At 42.7% G+C, this 19,267-nt stretch overlaps 1 protein-coding gene across 20 annotated transcripts in view; it reads left to right on the plus strand.

Annotated features, from left to right (window-relative positions):
• The window catches only part of MAGI1 (membrane associated guanylate kinase, WW and PDZ domain containing 1), a 622,562-nt gene that overhangs the window by 575,499 nt on the left and 27,796 nt on the right, over positions 1 to 19,267 (plus strand). For 14 of the 20 annotated variants that reach the window (XM_060308866.1, XM_060308868.1, XM_060308869.1 and 11 more), the window contains 4 exons: positions 536 to 567; positions 11,094 to 11,310; positions 15,187 to 15,270; positions 18,099 to 18,190. In XM_060308866.1, the coding sequence (XP_060164849.1) occupies positions 536 to 567; positions 11,094 to 11,310; positions 15,187 to 15,270; positions 18,099 to 18,190 (425 nt within the window). The remainder of the gene's footprint in view (positions 1 to 535; positions 568 to 11,093; positions 11,311 to 15,186; positions 15,271 to 18,098; positions 18,191 to 19,267) is intronic. The other 6 variants (XM_060308870.2, XM_060308872.1, XM_030867658.2 and 3 more) reach the window with 1 other exon arrangement.

Here is a 19,267-nt window from a genome sequence, read left to right on the forward strand (position 1 = left end):
TCAAGTAAAGAAGGCATTTCCTCTCCTAAAAGGCAGAGAAAAAAAAAAAGGAAGAAAAAAAGAAAGACAAAAAAAAATTTAATTTTAACCATTTACTCCTCTGAAACTAAATATACACCCCCTTCCTCTGTCCTGATTGGTCCACTTCAGTTGACAAGTGGACAGGAAAGGAAACATCCTGGACTTAACTGTAAATTAAGTCGCTCTTAATCCAGAAGGGCATTTGAGATTCTGTCCAAGTGTTCAATTTCCCAGGCCGCTGAGGTCTGTGAATTTCTTTTCCCAGCCTCCAGGCTGCTGCAGTACCAGTCAGCATAGCTAATGCAGATAGATCTCCTGCCTCTCCCTCTCCTCCTCCCTCTGCTTTGATTCGATATGAACAGCCTGGTAACTCCGATGCTGGGGAGAAATCTGACATAACTCTGCAGATGGCTAGGTTGCCATGAAACACCTGGGGATTGTTCTTTAAGGAGAAGGTAACGTTTATATGCTAATGATTTCTTCCCCGCTTCCCTCCTTGTTGCATTTTTTCCAGGGCTGCCAGTTCCCAAGAAGAGCCCAAAGTCGGTAAGGACTTGTCAGTTACTTGGTGCTCGTTTTGGGGTGGGGTGGGGGGGGCTGGCGGTGGGAGGGGACGCTATCTGGCTGGACTTAAATGTGTTTTACAGTGGGTGGAGGAGACAAAAAACCAGGGCTCGTTTTATTAAGTTCTGGGGATCCGTTTGGTATAGAAGGTATTGGGGTTTGTCTTTAACTGTCTAGTGATTTGCAGGCAGGCTGCGGGTGCCTGGATAAAGAATGCGTGTTTGGAATCTTCTCTGTATAAATGCATCACAACTCTCATCCCAGTGGATGAGTTTCTTAGATGTTTTAATTTGATACAAACGCTACTGTTTCTTTTGAGGGAAGGAAAAACCAAAAAACTCTGCCTGCTTCCTGAGTAGCATTGCTCTCAGCTGGTGTTTCAAGCCATTCGCATGGGTAGATTCCCTCCCTCAGCTTTCTTTTGCACTGGGTGATGAATTATTTAAGGATTTTAAAGCCTGTAGGTTTATGGTAGAATTGCTCAGTCCTGTATATATGCCCATGCTCACATGGAAAATGCCCCAGCCCTGAGAATAAGACATTTCCTTGTTGTGGAAATATCCTTTGTTGTTTTGCCAGCTTTAGTGGTATTGTGCTGCAGGTATAAGAGTCTTTAAAAAAAAAAAAAATCAATGTTATGCTGTCCTTTCTAATCTGGTTTCCCTGAAGATGCATTACCTAGTCGACATGTTCGCTAATAGCTTTGAGGCTCTAGCGTTTCGCTTGGTGATGGTGAGCCTTTGCTCCCTGAGCACTGACAACAAATTAAAATGCTACTTAAATCCTCAAAATCTGGAACTCTGATGCCTGTGAAATTGATGTGGTGAAAGAAGCATCCAAAATCATTAACAGTAAGATAAAGAGGGGTGTACTTCCTTGTGGCTTAGAGTATGGGGGGGAGGAGGAATTGACAACCTCTGCCATCCGGGAACGGAGAACTTAAAAACTTTGCAGCTTACAGTGCTGCAGCTGAATTCTTTCCACCTGTCTCGAAGCCTGGCAGCAAGAGGCAGAAGTTTATTCAGGAGATGAGAGAGGGAGCTTCCTGCATTCGTAAACCCTACTCCTAAGTTCTCCAAAGAGAAAAACCTGCAGTAATTGATTGCCGTGGCATGGTGCCATGGTGATGGGAACACGTGACTTCGGGGCTGCTTCCCTTGTCATTTTGTGTTAATGTCCAGGCTGAGAAGTGCTGGTAGGTGTCTACATTGGAACCACAGAGATGCCAAAGCCTGTGTGTGTGTGTCTGTCTGTGTGTCTCTGTGTGTGTCTCTGTGTGTGTCTGTGTGTGTGTGTCTCCCCCTCCCAGGATCACAGTCAGAAACCTATTCAGCCTTCAGAAAAATAGAAGCACATCTGAGAGATGTGTCACATGAGCTTGAGTTAGCAACAGTCATCCTTTTCTCTCCTGCAGCCCCAAGCGTGCTACCTGAGGCATGGACTTATTTTACACCCTCCACATGGCATGGAGTCTTGACCAGAAGCGTATACTGAGGGGGGGACAGTTTGGCACACACAGCATGACATCGGGTAGCAAGGTGTTCTGTTTCATTTTGCATCCCATTTCAACTTGCTGTGCAAAAAGAATTTTGTAGAGTCATTTGCATCTCTTCTCCCCCAAAGTGTGTTGGAATTCCCCATTGAACTCAAAGGGTATCAAACAGGTACAGAGCTTGCATTCACCAAGTCAGTTAAGAGAATTCCCCATGACTGTTTATTCTGGAGGAAGTCATGTCATGAACAAGCAGCAAACCAATTACTCAGGCTGCATTCCTAGGAAAAAAAGCTCTCTTAATTGCGTTGCCCACAATCTGCTGGCTCTTAATTACCACAAGCTAAGAGACTGGTGTGTTGCTGGGTTAGAAAAGAACCATCCCCCAGCTTGGGGCTTGTCCTTCGCTGGTTTCTCTGCCAGGACAGGGATGATGGCTTTCACAGCACTGCTGGCACACTCTGGCAGCTGCTGTACAAAAGTAGGGGGATATCAGCCGAGGTCTGCTGTTGCCAGTGGACCCTCGCAAACATCTGTGATCAGTGGGAGTTCTGCACAGGTGGGTTGGAAGCTGTTTCCCTTTCCCAGTTTGAAATTTGCTGAGGTCCTGCTAGAGAGACAGATGATGATGGGATTGTTCTGGTAGGGTCGGAGGGAATCCATGGGGAAGCTGGATGACGTGGTTCCGGAAAGTCATTCCTGTGATGACAGGCAGGGCCAGGTGGGCTACGGAATGAAACGCACACCGATTGTGCCTGGGTTGTGATACGCTGAGAGTTACCATTAGCTCTGAGATATACCGTTTGAACCCAGGACCATGTCTGTTCTTTATTCTTAGAGACTCCTGCAATTGTTGGCTTGCTCACGTGACTGACAGCTTCCTTTGCCCTCATTATCTTTTTTTTTCCTATAAAGGTTTTGAATAATTAAGTAGTTGGGGTTTTATTAGAACAGGACTTCTCTTTTTGATCTCGTTTCTCCTCCTGAATAGCCTCTGTAACTTACTCTCAAGCAGCCATTTCACCTGCTAGATTTAGTGTACATGTTAAATTTATGGTTTAAATACTCAAGGGGGACAACGGCAGTGTCTTAATAAAATTTAACTAATTTAATACCTGGATATCCATAGCATCAGGGATTTTTCTGCCAAATGGCAGAGACAAAAATAAGACGTATTTGCTGTCAGGTTTTAGGCCTCACTGGGAAAATGGCTCGGTGGTCCACTTTAATCATCCTGACTGGAAACTGGTTTAACGGAGACTCTTGGTCGAAATCACACACGAGGATTTTGCGTGTGAGCGTTGTAAACTCTAAATACCACACCAAACCCTGAATTCTAGGTCAGTGTTCACCCAGGCTTTTTCACTAGTTCATTTCCCAACTATTGCTTCCTTTGCTCCCTTCTTTCCTCTGTCCATTTATCCATCCACCATATATCCATTCATCTATCCGTGCATTTCTCTTTTATCCACTCATCCATTCATCCTTCCATTCAGCAAGTTGGTGTTGAAAAACTACTAAGTGTCAGGTTTGGTGTGAGCCTTTGGAAATGATATAATAAATAAGATGGTGCCCTTCTTCTTGGAGCTTATAAATGATTTATTGATTGCTCCTTTCAAAAAAAGGATTTATTGTCACAAATTACTAAAATTTTTTATGCATTTGTTCCATCAACAGATATTTATTGGGTATCACCTGCATGCCAGACCCAGCACTAGTATACAACAGGAACTAAAACAGAAAACATCCATGTCCTCGTACAACTGGGGAAAGATAAATAGGCAGATCTGTACAGACCCTCCTCATGAGGCCTAAAGTATGATGAGCATATACTTTCAAAAGGTAACAAAGCAGAAATATAACATAAAACAAGTACTCACATAATAAAACTCATTCAGCTCTTAATGATAATAACTTAAGTGAAGTAGTCATCCAAAGACATAAAAAGCTATAAAAAAATTGAATCAGATACTGTGATAGAGCTATGGAATTCTTCCAAGTTCCCCAGCAGCCTACGCAGCATAGGTAACCACATTATTTACTTAGCTTTTATTTTCAGATCAAAAAAAAAAAAAGCATAACGTGTTCACTAAGGACACAGTGTTTTCCTAGTTCCTAAAAAAGTTCTCACAGGGACTTCCCTGGTGGTCCAGTGGTAAAGAACCTACCTTCCAGTGCAGGGGACCCAGGTTTGATCCCTGGTTGGGGAACTCAGATCCCACATGCTGTGGGGCGGCTGGGCCCGCGAGCCACATCAACTGAGCTCGTGTGCCTCAACTAGAGAGCCGTGTGCTCCAAACTACAGAGCCTATGCACTCTGGAGCCTGTGCGCCACAGCTAGAGAAGAAAGAACCCGCACGCTACAACTAGAGAGAAGCTCACGTGCCGCAATGAAGAGCCTGTATGCCACAACTAAGACCCGATGCAGCCAAATAAATAAACACTTTAAAAAAAAAAAAGAGCTCTCACATAAAGTTTTCATATGGGGGACACCAAGTGATGGGCAAGGAAGTGTCCTCAGCAAATGCAGCAAGCTGAAAGGTAGCAACAGTGACAGGTTTCTGTTCCATGGTCCTCTGTCCCTTTCCCGCGGAAGGGATGCTAAGGACATAGCTGACAGCTAGTCATTAAGAAATATGAGGGAGAGACCTTAGACAATGTGCACAGTAAGTGACCCCGGCCTGAATCATCCTGAATGCTGCCTCTTTCTCAAACTCTCCTGGTGGCTTTAGCACCCCAGTGCCACTTGTCCCAGATCCAGGGCATAGCACAGCCCACCAAAGCTCCAAGCTCCAAGGAGAAGCAGTGAGAGTAGTGGATGGGAGAAGGCCTAGGGTTACTTAAGTAAGTCTCCTTGCCTCTCATGGCTCACAGCAGCTCATACCCTCGGCCCTTTGAAGCCTTAAAAAATAGAATTTTCTGTTGTATTAGAGTCCATTACAACATTCAGTATGAACTGAAATTCATTTTCATATCCAATCAGAACTTTCCTTTTCTTCTCCATTAATTCCTCTTTCTTGCCTTTTGGAAGAAATCATTTGACTTAGACCCATAAATGATAAAAGAAAGAGACAAAAAGAAGGACCATCCTCTGCTTTGGCTTGCATTTGAGACTGATTTTCGCGCAACCTTTAATGACATTGGCCTGATACCTCCTCAGCACTTGTAGTTTTTCCTGTTGTCCATGTAAATCGCTGCAGTGGCCTTCAGTCTTGGCAGATACATGAACTGTAAATAATTTTGCCTTAAAAATGGATTGATTTATCATTTTTAAGCCACATGAATTCTTTTCATCATTTAAGCTAAGTGCTGTCTGTATTCATTTGCTCTTCCGAGCAAATATTTTCAGCTCACTATATAAGTACCTCCGTTTTGAAATCATTCTGTGAAATACTAATGAGCTGACTTTTTTCCCCATTTCCATTTATAAAATCCATTGCATCTTCCCACTTTCTCTGGCCTGTCAGTAATAAGGAAATCATTTGTTTTAGGAAGGTTGGTGCAGTTTCATTTTACATGGTCTTATGACACAAGTTCACAGCCAGATGTGGCCAAGGATTTCTGTGGAGTTTTCAAAATTGAAATCGTTTCTTTTTTCCTAGTTGGCCCTGATTTGATACTCAGAAGTAAAAATCTTGCTTCAAAAATATCCACATAGTGACAACAGCTAGTGTTGGAGACATTCAACTCGATATATGGTCCTCGTTTCCAAGCGTTATTCAAGCTGGAGGTGGATAGTTGTGTTTCTGAGAACTCCTCCTCCCTCCCCCTTCCCCCTTCCCCTTCCCCCTTCCCCCTTCCTCCTTTCCCTTTCCCCCTTCCCATTTCCCCCTTCCTCCTTCCCTTCCCCCTTCCTCCTTCCCCCTTCCCCTTCCCCCTCCCCCTTCCTCCTTCCCTTCCTCCTTCCCCCTTCCCCCTTCCCCTTTCCCCTTTCCCCTTCCCCCTTCCCCTTTCCTCCTTCTCCCTTCCCCCTTCCCCTTTCCCCCTTCTCCCTTCCCCCTTCCCTCTTCCCCTTTCCCTTCCCCCTTCCCCTTTCCCCTTTCCCCCTTCCCCTTTCCCCTTTCCCTTCCCCCTTCCCCTTTCCCCTTTCCCTTCCCCCTTCCCCCTCCCCTTTCCCCTTTCCCCTTTCCCCTTCCCCCTTCCTCCTTTCCCTTCCCCCTTCCCCTTTCCCCCTCCCCCTTCCTCCTTCCCTTCCCCCTTCCCCTTTCCCTTCCCCTCCCCCTTCCTCCTTCCCTTCCCCCTTCCCCTTCCCCCTTTCCTCCTTCTCCCTTCCCCCTTCCCCCTTTCCCTTCCCCTTCCCTCTTCCCCTTTCCCTTCCCCCTTCCCCTTTCCCCCTTCCCCCTTCCCCTTTCCCCTTTCCCCCTTCCCCTTCCCCCTTCCCCCTTCCCCTTCCCCCTTCCCCCTTCCCCCTTCCCCCTTCCCCTTTCCCCTTCCCCCTTCCCCTTTCCCCTTCCCCTTTCCCCTTTCCTCCTTCCCCTTCCCCCTTCCTCCTTCTCCTTTCCCCTTTCTCCCTTCCCCTTTCCCCCTCCCCCTTCCTCCTTCCCCTTCCCCTTTCCCTCCCCCCTCCCCCCTCCCCCTTCCCCTTTTCTTACTCCTCCTCTCCCCCATGCAGCCTTTCAGCAATGCCTATCAAATCTGGCACCAAAATATCTTTTGACTTTACTTGTCCCTCCCCCTTGTCATAGCTTTTACCCTTGTATAAGCCACCCCGGGTCCCTCATCTGGTCTGCACAGTAGCTTCCTGACTGGCTCTCTGCTGTTACTCCCACCCACATCAACCTATTCTCCAGACAGTAGCCAGACCAAACTTTCTGGAAATAAGTTGGCTCCTGGCACATCCGTGCTTTAAATTCACTAATGGATTCCTCCTCCCCAGAACTAAGAGTGAAACCCAAACTCCTTAAAGTAGCCCACAAGGCCCTTGCATTATTCGGTCTCCAAGTTCCTCTCAAGCCACGCCACCCCCTGCTGTGCCACACTAGCTACCTCTCTGCTCTCCAAACAGGCCAAGCTCACTTTTGCTTTGCAGACTTGGCACATGCTGTTTCCATTAATGGAATGTTCTTCCAGAGGCTTCTCCTTATTACTAACCTTAAGGACACTGCAGTGTGTTGTCATCAGTCTGTCATTATTATTTGATTAATATTCCATCTCCACACATACACACACCTAGATACATAGGTACAAATTCTCAGGTACTATCTCTTTCTTACTTACACATTGTACTTTTCAGAATCTGGCTCATAGCAGGTGATCAGTGTGTATTTATTGGATGAGCGAATAAATGTATTGCAGGTCACTTAAGAGGGGCCATTCTGGATGTGCTATCATTGATGGATTGCGCCAGCCATGTTCTTAGCATGCATAGAATTACTTTAACAGACTTGCAAGTGTATCTTTATTAATGCTTATTTGAGGGCCAGTTTCTCACCTAGAAAAATGAGGTGAGAGACAATCACATTTGGTGCAAGTCGGATCCTGTGTTCAGCAGTGAATTTGTCCTCATGGCCCAAGTCTTCTGGGAGGGAATCCAGACTGCTGAAAAGGCATATGAGGTGACTTTAAGTTGAGAGCTATATAAACATGGCTTTTCTCCTGGACAGTTCTGGACCCTAACCAAATAAAAGATAATGTCATATCTAATTAACGTGTTCTCAGAAAGTAAAAAGGTATATTTTGAACTTTTCTACACACACAGAACATAGCTTCAAAAAGCTTAGGTGCCAGGGTACTAAATACAGAATGCATTTTCAAATTAAGTCATTTTCATAATTGAACTTGAGAGGAAACATAAAGCGAGGTTAAATCTTATCAGGGAAAAATCCAGAAAGTTTCCGGATGCTCATGTGCTTGGCCCATGAGGGTGGGTTAGAACATGCGTTTAGCGATGGGTTAGCGCTGGCCTAGTGTTCAGAGCATGTTCTCAGGATGCTGCTGTACTTTTATTTTCCAAATTTAGGAGCAAAGTTTAGATGGCATTCAAAGGGGATGCAGAGGTGCAGTTTGATGGAGAGGCAGTTTTGTAGACTCTGTCCAGACTATATCCGTCATTTTGTGATAAATTGGACCTAAATGCGTCCTTTATGGGGAAGGTGAGAAAAGGGGATAAAAGTTTTTAAATGGCCCAAGCCGTTTCTGGTAAACTTCATTTGCACCCTCTGGTTATGGCGAAGCTGTCTCTTCATTTAAACTTGAGATTTCCAGGTCCTCTGTGTCAGATTTGTTACACTGGGACAGCCATCGAAGGGTCTTGGAAACCCCTGAGGTGACATACAGAGTCTGTGTGCATGCATTTGTGAGCGTGTCTGTGGAAGCACCTGTGCCTTCGCTGCTGGAGAAAGGTCCAGACTCTCTCAGTGGGACAGGGTTGCCGGTAAGGTGTTTCTCTCCTGTTCAGGAAGAGGCAGTGATTGGAAGAGGTTACATTTCAAGAGGTTACCGAGTATCCCCAGGAAAGGAAGAAGAAGAAGATTGTGCAGTTGCCCTCAGGTAATCCCGCAGTGCGGCTCACAGGGTCCTGGTGAGGCTTTGTGAAGAGGAACCTCTACACGAAGGAGACTGGAACTTCCACGGTCAGAGACTGACTCTAACCATGAAATGAACTTAGTGTCAATGGACTGACCCCACATCTAGCATTTGCTACTCATCTGAAAAACCAGGCGAGGGTGGTCATTTGAAGAGAGGGATGAAACTCTCATGGTTAATCCAGAGGCCCTTCATCTATTGAATTATTTGCTTTCACTTTTAAAATATCTTCTTCCTGCCCTTCCAAGAGGAGAGTGGACACAAAACACTACCAAAATGTAAAAAATAGAAAGTAACAGTCCCATTAATTCTCCTTACCAAGGTTCATTTCTAAATGAAAACAGCTTTACATTTGGTCTTGATTATAAAAAACATTCTCTGTACATTATAAAAATAAGAAGTAGGCAGTACAGGAAAGTATAAGAGGGAGAAAACCCACCCAGAGCCCATCTTTTTTTCTATTTATGCTGAGGTGTGTACACTACACATGCCTGTTTATAATGGAGACCCTTACAAAGACCGCGGTGAAGAGGAAAACAAATTCCCATGCTCGTGCAAAAGGGAATGGGGATTGTATCCTTCGTTAATGTCTTTCTGACTCTGAAAATCTTCAGCATGTCTCCAGGGGAAGCAAGAAGGCAGGTTTTGACCTTCTTAGGGAATAGAAAGGGGATAGCTGGCCCTGAGAGCCGAATTCACTTTGGGGAGGACCCTGTTGGAAGTTGGCAGAACCAGGTTCTGTCCCAAGTCTTCAGCATGCGGATCCACCCAAGGCTGAGCGGAGCCCTTGATCCTCAAAAGGGAACGCTGGTGATGTGGGGTAATGGTGATGGTTGTCCCTGTCCAAACATCAGTGTGTTTTCCTGACCTCTTCACCCAGAGTATGTTGTCCCCTTGAGTCTGAGTGAATTAAGCCCCTCGTATAGCTGGTTCCCAAGACCTCTTTGCTAGTTTAGAATATGGTCCTCACATCTCTCCCGCAGGCACATCAAGTATAATTTTAAAGAGTCTATCTTACCTTCATGAAATACATGCCCAATTTTCGACTTTGAGTCCTTGCTAAAACCTGTCTTCAGATCTGTGATCTGAACAGTCAAGGGAAAATGAAGTTTTTGTCCTTGGCCTTACTTCAATGCTTACTTCAAAGCAAGGACTGGAAGGGAAGGAGTAGAGGGACCTGAGAAGTAAATGAACGGGACCTTGGAAATTTCCACGGAGATGTGAATGGAAGATGGAGGCTACCTGGGGGAGAGAATAAGGAAGAATGGTATGATAGGACTGATTGCAAGACTGAGGGCAAGATTTTGACGCTATAAAGAGCTTTAGGGAACTAGAATGTCTATGTCAGAGATCTTATATACTACTCGAAAATCATAAGCTATACAGGATCTATAAGACAGGCCGGAGATGCCCCTTTACAATGCTCTGAAGCAGTTAAGTGTAGTGACATGGTGTCTGTTGTGTGAGAGACAGGACTCCAGGATTTTTCTTTTGAATGGGGGGAACTAAACACCTGGGCTTACCACATCTTTCATTGGAGAAAATAAGAGCTGAAATTATTTTATTTCCCATGCAGTATTTTTCCTCCGACTAGATTTTGCTGTTGATTCAATGGCCCTTCCAACAAAGAGCATCTCCTAAAATGGGAAGGGTCTTTAGCTGAGCAGAATTTAAGGAGCAGGAACCTCCTACTTATTCTACTGAAATTGAAATGAAATTCTTTGCCTTTGACTACTACTCGGAGCTTGGACAAGTTGCAAATCTAAGAAGGCTGACCCCCCAAGGTCAACCCATATATAAAGTTGGATCTTGGTTTTCAACCAACAGTAGTATCAGGAGATCAAGAGGTGTAATGCGATGTCTGCAAAACTGATTCACTAAGAATTATGAAAGCTCTTCAGACAATGGTTTTTTATATACTTGTAAGTACAAGTGCACACATAATGCTAGGCATGATTTTTTAAAGATCTGATCTATGTTTCTTACAGGCTAGCAGGACTGATGGTAAATCCTTAGCAAGAAGTTGGGTATTTTACTACTGAAAAAGGGAAAATGTGGAGTCCCAAGGAGCATTTTTAGCCCTGATCCTATTTCTTCTGGATATTCTAGCTTTCCACTTAAACCACGCATGGTATTCTGTGTCACGTTTGGTTTAAAAATGAAGATGTTAAAACGAGTACATTTCGTAATAAATGAGCCCAGTGACTTAGCTGAGAACCTGTGATGAAAATTGGATTTGTTTTCTGCTCCAACCCTGAAAGCGGTATGGTTTACCATGATGTCCTTCTGTCTGGTCCACCCCTCTATCTGTCTGCCAGTCCCCAGCGGATTTACCTGCATTCAGCATGAGCCGAAGGTGGAAGCCAAAATGTTGTTGATAAATTTATGTATGTGTGCGCAGAAGTGCTGAACAAAAACCAGCTGATGGAAAACACCCACTCCGGGAACCAATAATAATCTCTTCTTGCCCCTCTCACTCGCTTCCTTTCAGCAACCACTGGAAAGAAAAGACAGCCAGAATAGCTCCCAGCACAGCGCTGCCAGCCACCGAAGCCTGCACACAGCCTCTCCCGGCCACGGCACACAGGTGCTACCCGAGTTCCCACCCGCCGAGGCCCCGGCTCCAGACCAGACTGACAGCTCTGGGCAGAAAAAACCAGATCCTTTTAAAATCTGGGCCCAGTCCAGGAGCATGTATGAAAACCGACGTGAGTAGCACCCTGGCTCCTGTCTTCCCTGGACTCCGCCGCAGGGCTCCAGCTCTCTTCTTGAGGCTTATTGAGAATAGATTGTCAGTGTGTGAACAGGAGAGAGGTGAATCCAGGTGAGAGGTGACAGCATCTCAGAGCAGTGATAGAATCTGCTGGATATTCACTGAGGCCCCGTTACGTCTTCTGTTTGGGCAGGTGGGGTAGTCGTGGATGGTCCTCAGATGAAGGGCCTGGGTAAAATGGATTTATTTTTCCTCTCCATTAAAAGAAGTGGCCAAAAAAAAAACAAAAAGAAGTGGCCGATAAGTGCTGCTGCCCCGTTAATTCTTCCCTACATGGAGATGGTGGCCTCCTCTGAGCTCCTGTCTCGTGAAACAGCTCTGATATACAATAGAACATAAATACGATTGGTTTGGATTGCAGGAGTGATGAGAAGAAATTAAATGCTTTCTTAGTGGTCTCGGTTTTTAAGAATACTGGTAATTTTTTTTTAAACGTTATCAGTCTTTCTAAACATTCCCCTTAAAAAGAAAAAAAAAGAGTAGTGAGTGGTTTGTGTTTTAATCATTTATACTGTGGTTAAGTATGTTCCTTTAGCTTCACCTTTTTGAAAAATATGACCTAGTGATGTCATACATAGTACCTTTTGGGCTGTTATAAACCGGGTAATCCCTTCACATTTAATGTTTTACTTTTTATTATGAAATGATTTCCAAAAACTATTCACTGTAAACAGTATTCACTTATCTTCCTGTTACCAATCAGAGTTCCTAAAATGCTTTCATCTTAGGGGATACAAATGGGCCATTTTTGTTTGTTTGTTTTGGCGGTTGCTCTCACTGACCTTTTCTTCTGAGTATGATTGGTTGGGATGAAGCATCTATGAAGAACATGCACTTCATTTTCCCTTTTTGTCATAGGATAGGAGAGAATGATTAATGAGGGAGGAGGCCGGGTTTGCTGAAGGGTCAGATTCAAACTGGAAGAGAGAAGACAAGCATTCTGCCTTTCCTCTTGGTCCCCAGCCCCCTCAGCACAGGTTTCATTTGGAGCCACACCTGTGGTTCTCTTAGCAAAGCCCCGTGGAGGGCCGAGGCATGGGGGGTGGGGTGGGGGAGTGGGGGGGACACTGCAGCCACCCACCCACCCCCTTGGACTTGGCTGTGAAGCATTTTACTTGCTGGCTGGAGCCACTCCTCTGTGACCCAAACCAAACAGGGGAGTGAGAACAGCATCCCTGCCTGAGAAGGAAAGTGGCCCACACTGCTGGGTGCAAGTCAGCACTTAGGAGGCACGAGGCATGACTGGAGTCTTGGTGATGATAAAGTTTTAGAAGTCACCGAGGCTCCCTCTTTGCTTTTCCTCTTCAAGGAAGAGAAATCATTGCCTTCTTACTACCATAGTGCGTGGAATTAAGTAGGCTGTTTGACTAAGGCTTCACTGTGCTGGCAAAAGCCTGATAACTTGAGAAGGGTTTATTTAGTCCCTGGACTAGAAAGACCCCTGAGTACACCTCACTCCGGGCCAGAGGAAATGAAGTTCCATTTGGAACATCCCTTGTAAGCAGTAGTTGCTAAGCATGAACCTGGTGTCTGTTCTCACTGTGTCTTCTCACTAATCGGAATGATTTCATGGAAGAAATGTTTTCCAAAGAGGAATATTTTCACATTCCCTTCACGTTTCTCTTTAATCATGCAGGTCCTCCAATCAGTGACCCAACTTGAGTTGATGTGGAGATAACTGCTTTGTTGACTATGCCCCTGCTTTTCTCAGTAGAGTACACATTTATGACTGAGTTTCCCATGTATGAATCTTTTTGCAATAAAGTAAATCAGGTTCTGAAGTGCTGGTGTGGGCCTCATGGACTGACAGACAATTCTAGTGCACCCAAAGAATAGGAGGCTGTAGCTCAGATGGCATTTTTACCTTGATGGAAGCAGTATTTCTTCAGAATTTGGTATTTAATCCATTTTTTTAAAAAAGTTTTCACCAGAAAAAAAAATAAGAAAAATATGTAATTCTGCCACAGCCAGCTGCTCTAAGCATTGAATGAGAGGCAGACTGAGATATTTGTAATGGTGCCAGTTTAGGCCTTAACTTTCTTGAACATCTAAGGAACAGGATCTAGCAGCACAAATGAGAATCAGGTTTTTTTGCTGATTAGACGCTCCATAATTGAGTGATTGTAGCAACCTGACCGATGTTCAAATTCACATAGATTTCTTCCTCACCACTAAATCAGGATAATGATGAGACTTTTCCCTCCATGATAGTTATTCAGTATCTGTCACAGATTTTCTTTTTTTCACAGTACCTATGAATGAACCTACGTCAATCTTGTCTTTTTTTTTTTAAATCTTGTCTTTTAATCAGTATTTGGCTTTATCCCAGATCAGTTTCTGCCATTCCCTTAGGCTGTTTTTTTATCTTGTCTTTTGGGAAAAAATGAAAAAGTAAAGCATGTAGCCTCATTAGATGTGATTCCCTGCCCCTCTCCCCAAGACATATTAAAATGAGCAAAGTACTCCAGGAAAAGAACCAAGAAAATTAAAGTCAGCAGTAACATCTTAATTGTACCCTTAATTTCCTTTTTTGGGAAAATATATTTTCCTCATATTTCATTTTATTGTAAAGGACAATGTGAAGATTCTTAACAAAGTCTCTGATCCAGTTCCTTCACATGGTCTGAATACCGTGCAAAATATAGCATTCTTGATGTGGCCATCTGTCAAAACAGCAGTGTCCAGTTGAATCAATCTGAATTACAGATGTGTTAATAAATCCCTCTGAAGAGCTGAAGTGTTCAATTAAGAACATGCATGGGTGGTGGTGGTGGGTTGAACTGGGAGATTGGGATTGACATGTATACACTAATATGTATAAAATAGATAACTAATAAGAACCTGCTGTATTAAAAAAATAATAAAGTAAAATTCGAAAAAACCCGAGATTTATTAAAAAAAAAAAAGAAAGAAAAAGCATGCTTGGAAGTCCTTTAAAAGCCATGTTGCCTGTTTGTATTTTCTCTAGATAACATGGCAGTTGTGTACATCTTTTAAAAATGGCATCGATACAATCTTATTTATAAGTGTTCAGGAAGAGCAGCTAGTACCCACTAGTGTTTATTGTGAAACAAAATCTAAAGCTTGCAGTTCAAACTTTGCCTGTTCACAAAAGAGTTGGGAAAGAAAAATGACAAAGCTGTCATTTTAACCAGCGTACACGTGTCCCTCGAGAGAGACATGCTTAATGGTCTGGAATTGGTGTACAGCTCCTTTATCATAGTTTAAGGAGCTTGGGTGTACGTCTAGATTTTAAGAGCTATTATGACAGTTCTTATTTGTGTATTTGTTCAGCTCTTGGCCAGATCTGATGACTTGTGTCACTAAACAAAAGACTATTTTGGTTGAACTGCCCTAGAATTCATCTGAACAGGTTTTAGCCCAAGAATTAATCCCACCAGGAACTTGATACTATTTTAAATAAACACAGTAATGTGGCTGTGACAAAAGTATGCTTAAATTTTTTCGAAAGGAAGTAAGGGGTTAGACAAATCTCAAGTTCATGACATGATTCAAACAAGGTCATAAGAGAATGGGTACTTCAGGGTATAATTAAATAGGAAGAGTCTAAGATGGTAAAGGTAGTTCTGTGAAATTCTCGGCGGTACAGTTGTAAATTCTAGCTTTTTGACAAGAGAAGTACGGTGGGAAAAAAAAAGAATCAAACCATAGTCTTTTAAAATCCACAGCAGCCTTGACCTTTATTGTGAAAGCTTAACTGCACCTTCCTTATCAATCAAAACTAAATTAAAATGAACTAAGAGAAAACACGTACATTCAGCTTTGCAAAATTGTGACATTACTATTCCAGCTATATCACCTTCGCCTGCATCGGGATTGAGCAAGGGTGAAAGAGACAAAGAAATCAATTCCACGAATTTTGGAGAATGTCAGAGTAAGGATCTGCTGAAAACTTTCATTTCTCCATTATTACTCATCCTGTTTGATGTTCCCATTGGTCTAGGGGGCTAGAAAGAAACTCAGAAAAAGGAGGGAAGAAAGAGGGATGCCATGAACAGAAGTGTTTGGGGTGTTTTTATTGACCAAGGCTAGAGCAAAGACAAGATGAAATTAAAAGTGATGGGCATTTTTTAGCCAAGTCTGCAAATGTGTTGTGTGTCTGTAGTAATAGAGACGCCAGGGGAGATCTCTGCAGACATGGTGATTCCATTTTTTCTAATTATCAAAGGAAGTCTTTTGACTGCTTTATTGGGTCATTGGTGGAATTACCAAAGGAAATGAGCTGCTCTGATTGTCCCCTGTACCAGGGCTTAGAAGTGAAGAGAGCTGGATGAGATTTTCTTAGCTCTTCTTGATTTAGTCTCAAAAAGAAGGGGGGGTGATAGTAATATCAGAAAGATGATTCTACCCTGCTGCCTCCTGAAAACTTAATTCTAATAAAATCTGCCTGAAATAAAGAAGAGAACAAAAAATGTTTGGGGGGAATAGTTTAGAAACTTTAGTGCCCTTGCTAAGAAGGGACAGCAGAGGACAAAGAAGAGAAACATCATTCTATAATTCTCTAATATGTTTCAGTACTGATTGATCACCAAAGTTATATATTTAGAACATGGCATTTGGTTCGTAGAAGAATATAATTGTCGAGATGCCCAAGTTCAAGGACCAAAAGACTTTCTTTGTAACACATCTGTGTTTGTGTGTGTTTTCCTGAAAGGCTCATCATTGGCATCTTCTACATCCTTGGTGTCTGTCATTGGGCATCTTCGTTTTCAATAGGAGGCTTTTTAAATAAATTTGCCGTCTGTTTATTAATTCTCAGAGGAACAATTTTTTTTCCAATGGACTGAACTGTATGATAAGCCTAAGTCTGTTGGCCATAATTGCCCATCCCATGGTGGCTTACTCCTAACTGAGCAATAAAAGGCAGAAACTTGCTACATTTGGTGACACTGTAGGATGGGCAGGTGTTCCTGTGTTAAATGATGCTGCAGAAAAAATTAGTCTGAGCTGGAGGTCTCTGCAGAGGTCTTTCCCTTGTTCACAGAAGGGCTCATCAGATTTCAAGCAGACTGCCAAGAACCTAGTGCTGGCTGGAAAGCACCCGTGGTCTGTTTTGGTAATAATCCTCCAGCTTGAGTGAACCAAAGACGACGGAGACTCAACCTGATTTAATTTGTTGTTTCAGTGAGGCTCTTGAAACAATAGCCAGCTACTCAAACAGAAAGAAAATATTGTTACCTTAGCATGCTGAAGAAAATACCATTCTCGAATTGTGTCCCGTGCTGTAGCCTAACTCCATGTACCATGGCATCTTACAGCTTAGCCTCAGCAATTATAATAAAAAAGCATTGGATAAGAAGCTCCCTTGAAAGCATGGCATTAAGATAGCTCAAGCACGAATATTCGATTCTCTGATTGGTGCTTACGTGTTCATTTAGTTTCTTCTCTCTCGGCATACATTTTAAGCTCGTGGGTGAGTCCCGAAAAAGGGACATCTCTCGCTAGCTTGAAGTCTAAACAACCACCTTCTTCTTCCCTATTCCACTGTCCAAAATCAGAGAAGATGGGAATTAAGTTCTCAGTACATACACAACTCCTTCAGCCCCAAAGCCAAGGAATTAAAGAAACCAGAAATTCTGCAGAACAGTATTTGAAAATCTCCTTTAGGATTCATGGCCACTAAATTATATTTTTTTTCTTTAAATAAAAGATTTGTCATTTTACAGACTGTAAAACTTAAACACTTACTTAAACACTAAAATATTAAGTAAGAATTAAATAGAAGTACCCCTTTTTTTATTACTTTAGTTAAGTAACAGAGTGTTATATAGGACAATCTCATGTACAGTAAGCATGTTCTTAAGGAAAATACTTTAAAAAAAAATGAGATTTCCATTTGAAAGCCCTGGACTATTACTGAATTTTAAAAGTAAAATATCAAGCTGTTAGATAATAAATGAATACTTATAGTGGTGAAATATTATAGGCAAATACTGGAATAAAGCACTTATTTTAGTGATGAAATATGGTTCATAGATATAGGACAATTTTGTTCTCACCAGTGATCTTAAGGATATAGAAGGCTGACTACTTTTTCATAATAGCAGTGAAATCATAGTAAATTTTATAAATTTGGAAATATTAGGATGTTTGAGAGTAACTCTTTTGGCAAAAATGATCTAACAGATCATATTGTTGGCATTGCTAGTCTTGATTACTTTAAGGAAAAAAAGAAGTGATTTTCTTTTTTTTAATTGAGAACACTTTTTACCTCAAGCTGTTTTCTTGCATCTTCTAGTTGATAACATCAGGCACTTAACAGGTCTTCTAAATCCTCAGAGCCAACCTCTACTTCAGAGGTCACTCTGACAGCATGAGCTCCTTCCTCAGACATGGGCACCCACTTTGTGATGCAGAGCCTGATGAGTTTAATTTATTTAATTCCCCTTGCAACAATACCCAGGAGAGTGGTGAGTGCTGACTGCAGCCTTCATCAGGGATAATGGCTTGATTAGGAATTATCAAACAGTGGTTAGTCCTTTGAAAAAAATCTTAAGGCTCAATGACTATTCCTACCATTAACTTTCACCCAGTGTCCTCTGTTATTGCACCCGTCCAGATTATTTTGTTTACTTGTGTGTATTGGAACGCTGTCGTCTGCTCAAACACCATCAGTATCGGTCCTGTTAACTGTGTTTGCCTTAGGGCTCTGATTCCTTTTATCCGAGAAATAATCTCTCTCTTCCTCATCCCTCTCTGAAGTTCCAGATTATCAAGAACAGGACATCTTCCTCTGGAGAAAAGAGACTGGATTTGGATTTAGGATTCTGGGTGGCAATGAACCAGGGGAACCTGTGAGTCTTTTGTCTCCCTGCCCCTTGCCCCCCATCCCACCCTACCCCGCACCACCCCGTGCAGTTTTCTAAGACTTCAAAGCAAATTGGCAGCAGTGACAAATCAGCAAGATTTGAGTCCCACCAGGTGCACCCCTGTTTCGTCTTTTTTTTTAAATTTTATTGGAGTATAGTTGATTTACAATGTTGTACTAATTTCTGTTGTACAGCAAAGTGATTCAGTTGTATATAAATATAATTTTATATATATATATATATATATATATATATATATATATATATTCCCTGACTGTTTCATCTTAAGCACTAGGGGTTATTCTTTGGATTTTGTGAACTCTTTCTGTCTTGATAAAGAAGGGACTAGATCCTTTCAAAAAGTGTGTGTTTGTGTTTGTGGAGAGCGGCAGCTGCAGCGTCTGGAGCTCCCCATCAGAGAAAAGGGAACTGAAAAGCAAAATAGGAATAGACATCAACTGGGAATACAGTGGCCTGATCCTTCTGGCCAATTCTGTTAAATCTGCCAGCAAGTCGTTGGCTTTGTATATTGAGTAGCTGGGACAGAGAGCGCTTGACAAGGCATTATGAAAGGTTAGAGAAAGTAGGACCACGCTCTTTACAAAATTAGGGAAAGAACCCTGAACAAGGATCAGGAGACATTTAACCTCTCCAGGCCTCATCTTTAGAATAAATTGAGGAGAACGTCACAGGATTCTTTTGAAAGGGGAAAAGAGAACTAAAGATAAGTATTGTTCATTTCCTCATCACAGTAAAAATAGCTGTGGTTTCTTGAGTGCTTACTATGTGCCAGGTGCTATGCTAAAGGCTTCTAACACCCATTCTTCTCATGTATCCATCAAATCTATGAATCTGTCCCATTTTTCAAATCATGAAATAAAGACACCGAAAGGTTAATGAACCTGCCTGGCATCGCAGAGTTAGTAAATGGAGGGACTGGAAAGGGTGTGATTCCAGAGTCCATGTTCTTAAGCACTCTTCTGTCAAAGTTCTTTGTAAATGATAAATGCCATGTAAAGATCACTGTAGCATCATTATCTAGAGAGAAGGCAAGCAAGGCAC

The sequence above is a fragment of the Globicephala melas genome, chromosome 11, assembly GCF_963455315.2.
Source record: "Globicephala melas chromosome 11, mGloMel1.2, whole genome shotgun sequence".
Taxonomy (NCBI): Eukaryota; Metazoa; Chordata; class Mammalia; order Artiodactyla; family Delphinidae; genus Globicephala; species Globicephala melas.